General features: G+C 34.0%; 1 protein-coding gene across 1 annotated transcript; it reads left to right on the plus strand.

Moving 5' to 3' along the window:
* Nucleotides 1-250: 250 nt before the first annotated feature.
* On the plus strand, nucleotides 251-7,305 carry LOC125060517 (ionotropic receptor 75a-like). Its single transcript, XM_047665483.1, has 13 exons — nucleotides 251-410; nucleotides 881-976; nucleotides 1,377-1,456; nucleotides 1,797-1,924; nucleotides 2,168-2,225; nucleotides 2,292-2,407; nucleotides 2,531-2,739; nucleotides 3,143-3,190; nucleotides 3,265-3,449; nucleotides 3,791-3,926; nucleotides 4,394-4,556; nucleotides 5,361-5,549; nucleotides 6,248-7,305. Exons 1-13 carry the CDS (start codon nucleotides 251-253, stop codon nucleotides 6,327-6,329), a joined length of 1,650 nt encoding a protein of 549 aa, XP_047521439.1. The 3' UTR covers nucleotides 6,330-7,305.
* Nucleotides 7,306-7,713: the final 408 nt, after the last annotated feature.

Below are 7,713 nucleotides of genomic sequence, written 5' to 3' on the forward strand. Positions count from 1 at the left end.
ATTTTTGACATAATATGTTCAGTATGATGATGAAAGATTTTTTTTAAATCGTTCTAGTAGTTTTGGAACCTATTTAATGCAAACAAATAAATACAATTTGACAGAGACAATAGAATATGCTCTTTGCATTTGAGATTATTTAGTTCGCATAAAAGAGTCTATTAAAAAAACTCTATAAAAATTCAATTCGTGTTCAAAATCGATTTTACTCAAGCTTAACAAACTATAAGTGCTCGTAGTTAACCATTTAATGACGATATTACAGTCATCGAAGAGCGGTCTGTTCGACGCGATGCATATTTGGCTCATTTTAGAGCACACCAGTGCTACACGGAACATGACTATTGATGATATGATGCAACAAATGAATTTGAGTGTCGATTCCGATATTGCATTAGCTACTTTTACGGGTAAAAACCAATTTTGTAATTATACTTGCCCCCTTACTGATAAAAAGGACTGAGTTGTTAATTGAACCCTTCTTATTTAAATCGCTCTGATAAAAAATAAAATAGTGTCGTGGGCATCATTTAACTAACAATTTCCTTCAAATTCCCCAACATAATTAAAATAATTCGTCCATTTAAACATAAATAAAATAATCTTGTTGTATGTATATTAATTAAAACACAGTTGATCATGAACATCCGCTGTCACGGTCTGTTAATAGGTTCCGAGTGTGTTTTTAATGTTGCGGTTTCTTTAAGCCCCTAATCGCCCGTTTATGGGTAACAGGGTTTATATTAAAGACTTTAATAAAATGACCTTTTGCTATACAAATTCAATCAAAATTAATAAAGCGATTCCCAAAAATATTATGCAAATGCGCCAATGACAATTCAATGAAAATTGGTAATAGTCGTTCGGTTTTATTTTGCAGGAAGCCGTTACGAGCTAACGGATATATTTAACTTTGGCAAGATACAGGGAAACGAGTTGGAGAAAAAATTCTTGGGGACTTGGGACCAGACAAACGGTCTGGATATATTATTATAATTTATTATTATTCGGTTCTGTAGATTTTGAGAGGTAGAGAATGATGTTTAGAGTTGATTTAATTTTTCTAAATCATTTTTATTTTTAATAGAAATTCAGAAAGACTTGATTTTATACTTGTAAACCCCTATGCACCCTTTGCCATTTAGGTTTAGGTAGGGCATCCCTATTTCAAAATTTTATAAAGCACTAAATACAACTTGAATATCCTACTTCGATATCTACTTTATCGAAACTGAAATCCGCTATTCATTTATAAATAATTCATAAATTCAATATCGCTAAAACCATTAGCTAGTTATAAATACTTTTTTAAGCATTTTTACTTTGTATTTTGTAAAGCCCTAACATTTGAAATGTAATTTTTCTAATCCACTTAGGTTTGAAGATTTCCTCGAAATCATTCAAATTTTATGATCGCTGGGATTTCCACAATCTGACGTTGCGAGTTGTCACTGTGGTACGTCATATTATTATTCAATTATGAATTATTATTCACTGCATAGGGTTTTTAGTATTAAAAATATTACGTACATCGTAGATAGAACAGGCATGTATGGTACATAAGAAGCCAAGGTCCGTCGATTTTTAAATTTAACGAAGTTAGGTTGTCATATGAACCTTACTGATATTTATAAGAGTGCGACTTTTATCTTTGAATTCGAGTGGTCCAAACCCGACTTTCACAAATATTTTTCCATTTTTGAAGACGCTACATCCTGCAAACGTAGGTGGTTTTGGCCTCAGCCCCTATTTTTTAACAAACATTATTTAAGATTAATTTACGAATATGATTGTAGGTCGTGGGTCAGCCAAAAACATTTGAGCCAGAAATGCTTACAAGCTTATCTTATACAAAGGGAATATCAGTTTTTACAAAAACAGCTGCGATCCTACTTGACGTTTTAAAGGAAAAACACAACTTTAGGTAGTGATTTATAATTACTATTTTTGTTTATTACTAAGTAAATGCTTAACCGACTCTCTGCGTATCTCTGATTGTTTTTCTTTATCGGTAATTTCCACAACGCGACAAGATCATCATTTTAAATTTTATCGTAAAATCGATGCAATCATGTAGATTATGAAACACCTGATTGATTGTTTTTGTTTTACCAAAAACTAAATATGAACTTATGTTTAGTGGATCAAAGACAAAACCGTTTTATAGGTTTAACTATACTGTAGCTGGTAGATGGATCGGACCTCCACACAAAAACGCTTCATTGGTAAGTTGCTTAGTTATTAGGTCAATCTTGTACCAACATTTAAAGTTTGATTATGATATTGCGAAGGCGGTGACGAATTCGCTGTACTGGGGTCAACAAGATCTCTCCTGCACTTCAGCCAGAATCACGTCGGAGCGACTTCAATGGGTGGACATTTTCAACCCCCCTGTCACACAACTAGAGTAAGTTGTTATCATTTATTCTTAGGTTGAAGTAAATAAATAATAGTAGTACCATATATATCCATATAACTGAGACGGTAGCCTATCCTTAAGCAATGTTCTAAAGTGTTTACGATCTTTCAGATCCCGATTTTTCTACCTTATACCAAATAAAGGCATAGGTAACTATGAGAACAAATTTCTGACTCCTCTCTCCCCAGCGGTTTGGTGGTGCTCTGTGGGTGCTGGTATCTTTTGTGTTCTCGTGCTGGCTGTAGCAGCGGTTTTGGAACGCAGACCTAGGCCAACGATCTATGCTGTGCTAAGTGTACTGGGGGCGGTGTGTCAACAGGGTATTTATTACGTACATTTAAATGAAATTACTTTGTGATTGTCAATTGAAATAACGTTTTAATAATAAGCAAGAAACATTCGTATTGCTGCGTGCCCCTACTCTGTAACTTCAGTATAGTGATATCGAGATCGACGTTTTTTTACGGAATTATGGTGTAGTTCTCTTCAAATACATAGTGCTGACATCGCAGCCTCATCGGGCGGTACAAAAACTCACCATTGAAGTTTGAATCGCAATCACTATTGCAATTGAGATGGGTATAAAACTTAAACGCGAAATCAAAGTCATGTGGCCGTCGAGGTACAATTGATATGACATATAAATATTATAGTAGTATTTATGTTAAAAGTGGTGGTAAATTTAATTCTTTTGTAAATTAATGTATGTCTATAATATTTTAGGTTACGAAGAGGGGACGGGCATCGTTGAACACCGATATTCGTGTCAAGGTAGAAAAAAAGGTTTCTAAAGTTCTGTAGTATGAATAAATAACTATTGTATTATAAATTAACGTCTTTTATAGGTCAACGTGTGACTCTATTAGTCATAGGCTTGACAAGTATGCTACTATACAACTACTATACAAGTAGCGTAGTATCTTGGCTTCTTAGTGCCGCGCCACCCACTCTGTCAGATATAGATGGACTTATTAGGAGTGACTTTGAGCTTATTTTTGAGGATATAGGATACACAACAGGCTGGTTTGAGGTAAATGGTCATATTATATTTTAATTTAAAGAAGGGCATTCTGTTATTACTCTGTAAGTTGATTGTAGACATTAGTATGTTATAAGAATTATGTTTGTGCCGTCTGCACCCATTATCGAGGACACACATTGGTTGTAAAATTTATAACTTCTTTTATTCCGTTTTTTATTATGTATTGCCTTGTTGGCACGGATTTTTATAAATAAATAAACTTAATGATATTAGCTTCAGTCCGCAACTTCGCAATTGTTATGGTTCAGGATTATACGTTGTGCGTTTGATAACGATAGCGCGCTTTAAAAAAGATAAAAGGTATGATTATAAATATATTTTATGCATAGGACGCAGGTTTTTTTTACTATAAAGGATATAAGGACCCCAAAGAGGATGAGCTGAGAGAAAAGGTGAGAAACACAAAGCGTACCAAGGACTTGTACCAAACTGTCGAGTATGGAATTGAGCTCATTCGCACAGGAGGTAACACGATTTCAAAAAATACAACGTTTTAACGAGGTGAAAATATCGATCTATAAAAACAAACAAACAAACTATTGACTCCGCTAGATCTAAGACCCAAGAAACCACCTAAAACCTTACTTTGACCTGAAAGGGAGCAGTCTTCCAGTATACAAATTGAATTAATTTTGTTAAATCTGCCAAATTCACTACTTTGTGCTGTTTCACAGGACTCAAAAGTTAAAATCACCAAATTCTTTTAAGATGCTGTCCATACTGCTATAAATTACTCACTTGAATTTTTAATAAAAGGAAGTTATATTTGATCGAAAAACAAGCAACTTTACTAACAAAATTATAAAAATTTAAATTAAATTGCAACCTAAAAATTCGAAATATGATTCATATAATTATAATAGGAAATGCGTCATAATGTAAGATATTTGTTATTCACTAGCGAATACATGATATATTTGCATATTCCACAGATTACGCATATCACACAGAACCCTACTCCGCGTATCAAACAATCTCACGTACATTTGTCGACTCAGAACTGTGCCGACTGGGATCATTACCCATGATATATCCCTCGCCTGTCTATATCATGACACAGAAGAGAAGCTCTTATAAAAAGTTCTTCAATTGGAGGTAATTTCCACAAAAAAATATTCACGAACCACGACCCTTGATCTCTGATTCGATATTGTTCCATATGATAGCGTAAGACCTAAGAAGATTACACAGTTTAAAGCCACGATAAAATATCTTTTAAATAACGATGATTAATAATTAGATTATCGATACGATAATATACACTATCTAAAATCTTAATTAACTGATTATAGCCTTAGCGACTGTTTAGTTTGTTGAAAACTTTTTTTTTACTTGTATTTTGTTTTAATTTATTATTATGAGTACGAGTATGTTAGATAAGTACGAACTTTTGGGGTGTAATTAAGATATTAAAGTAGTTATAGATGTCTCTTTTTGTATTTTTCTACAACAAAAAAGTCGGATGTCGTAGTTATAATGGTAATGGTATAACCTTGAATATATATTTGTGCTGTCACACATTGTTCACTAAACGTTGTTATTTATAAATATAATAACAATCCAGTTGGGGTCCTCCGTTAGGTTGACACCAGCAATGCATATCATTGCGAGCTAATAGATATATATTTATTTCGATGTGTAATTTTTAACAAATTTGATTACTAAAAAGCTTTAAGTGAGTTGATAGGTTTTCTTTTCTTTTATAACTTTTAAAGATAAACAATTCCACCATACATGATTTTAGCATTACTTTACACGTTTACGCACCGCAGTCCGTACAAGTTGGCAGGTATGCAGTGACTATTGATACTTTATCGTCGTTTTTCTTTCAGCCTATGTTGAGTATGTAACACACCAGTTATAATGATTTCTTATGTAACTTAAAAATTATTTTTATAGTTTAATGCGCCTTAATGAGAGGGGTCATATAAAAGCGGCTCAGGCGCGCGTGGCCGGGTTCATCGCGACATGCTCGGGCAGTACACCACGGGCTCTTGCGCTCGGGCAGGCAGCTCCAGCTTTCGGTCTACTGGCATCTATCACTATAGTTGCAGTTTTCATATTGCTTTTGGAGATTCTATGGCATCGGTAAAATTTTTAGAGTTAATTGAAACTTAATTTTTTTCGATAAATTAACACGAACTCGCTAATTCAAATTTTCTTTATTTGAATTATAAAGATTAATTACAAGTAACAATGTGCTATTAGCAACTTAGGATAAATGCGTCACAAGGCAAACACTTAGGATGGTCGTGCCTCTCTATTGCTTGTTACGTGCTCTTGCTTGCACGCTCAGCTAAGGCGAAACGTGAAAATGAGTCATGTTTTTTCGTGCGTGCAGCCGGCGTTCATTGATCTATAAGACGTTATCGCGTCAAAAAGAGTGAAAAGTAAATTACCAAAACTAACGTATTATAATTATATATTAACTTATTATAATTACGTATTAACGTAATATAATATCTGTGGGAGAGTAAAAGAAAATACCAGAGTCTTTACCAAAAACTATATGATGTTACCTAAGCGTACAAATAAATATAAATTATGTTTGGTGTCCGTAATTTTATTTATCATTATAAGATATCTCGATTTTTTGATATTATCGTTGATATTTCATAGGCAAGTGATTAACCTTCAATTCCCTCCGATCTGATATAACTGTTTTGCCGGAAAACGGACTTCCGGGCGAGTTATTTAAGTATGTGTGACATTTGTATAGTGTGTATGTTTGTGTTGTGTGATGATGAAATATAATTGACTAAAATCAATATGTCAATAAATTGCAGGTGGGCATACAAGAACAGAAAGGATTTGTCATTTCACAAAACGCGGAACGAGCAGAGAAAAACAATTTCTCAAAGACCATAAAAAAACAATAAAGGAATGAGGTTTGATGGGCCGCGCTCTCGCAAATCATTGTCGGGGATCTTCACACAAACTGAACACTTAACTAGAGTAACCTGAATTTTCACTTAGAATTTTTAATAAAATATGCAAATGTCAGGAAGCTCTCCAGATGCTACGTGACAACATCTACCGACAGATGTTCCCAATAACAATTAACGAGTAGATATTGCTTATGATGACGATGACGTGGTAGGAGAATTATTTGGTGCATGGTAGACAATGATGAACGAAGTATTTTGAATGGGAAGCAAACCAACCTAAAATTGCAGTCGGGTGTTCTAATCACTTGTCTATATATATATATATATATATATGTTTATTGCCAGTTCTTCTCTTCAGTTCTACGCCCTTGATTTGAGAACTGGCAGTAAATGTAAAATTAGAAGCATTTAATGAATATTTCTTTTAGACGACTTCGACTTTTGACTTTTATATGCGCAATTATTCTCGTTCATACGGTGAAGGAAATCATCGTAAGGAAACGGTGACATAGACGCAAAAATCCACTGCTTGTGTCGGTTAGAGAATAATGTCGGTTGTCGAAAAAAATATATCAAAAAACACATACAGAAATCGAACAGCACGAAGGATTGTAGCGCCACAGGTTTTTGTCAACGCATATACCATAACTTGTTTGTGGAATTAAGTTTAAAAATTCTCAAGACAATCCAGAGCATCGAAGTTGGACAGTCTTCCCCATTGTGAGGATCCCTAAGAGTGGTTTGACGTGCCGCGAGCGTTGAATAATGGAACCGTCGGCGGGCTATCTAAATCTCACGTTATAAATGATGCGATCAATTCTTGTTTACTCCCGAAGGCCCTCATTGAATACCACCCGCTCCGGGATGCACTGCGTTTGTCTTCTCCGATATCTTAAAAGGCTTGGGTAATTGAAAACTGTTAAATATCGCTCTTGTCACCGTTCATTGTTTGCATGTTACGTTGAAATAAATTGAATATTTTACATATAACTAGAGAAACGGATTTTAATAAAACTAGTTTAACTGTTAATTGATTTTTTTTCCATTTTGGGTTGGGTTAGCTTTATATATTTTCATGATATACGAATTAATATTTGGCAAATCATCTAAAGTCATTTAAATGAACCGCAGCGTAATCATTAACATACGATATTAATATATTAAACATTACATATATTATACCTATCCATATTTAAGCCAGATTCTTTGTGTACAATGCAATAACTGATTAAACAAGCATATTGTACTTAGTGAGAAACAAACATGGAACACGTTTTTCGAGTGTAACTGAAAATAGGATATGATTCACGATCCAACCAACCATGAATAAAACGTTGGCTATGACAGAGACGTAGCACAGGGAC

The sequence above is a fragment of the Pieris napi genome, chromosome 21, assembly GCF_905475465.1.
Source record: "Pieris napi chromosome 21, ilPieNapi1.2, whole genome shotgun sequence".
NCBI lineage: Eukaryota > Metazoa > Arthropoda > Insecta > Lepidoptera > Pieridae > Pieris > Pieris napi.

Excerpts from the sequence above, each read along its gene's own strand:
- LOC125060517 (XM_047665483.1), top strand. The coding sequence starts at position 251 with ATGACGATATTACAGTCATCGAAGAGCGGTCTGTTCGACGCGATGCAT. Across the intron at positions 977-1,376 it reads GACTTGGGACCAGACAAACG|GTTTGAAGATTTCCTCGAAA; the intron begins GTCTGGATATAT and ends TAATCCACTTAG. Across the intron at positions 3,450-3,790 it reads ACACAACAGGCTGGTTTGAG|GACGCAGGTTTTTTTTACTA; the intron begins GTAAATGGTCAT and ends TTTTATGCATAG.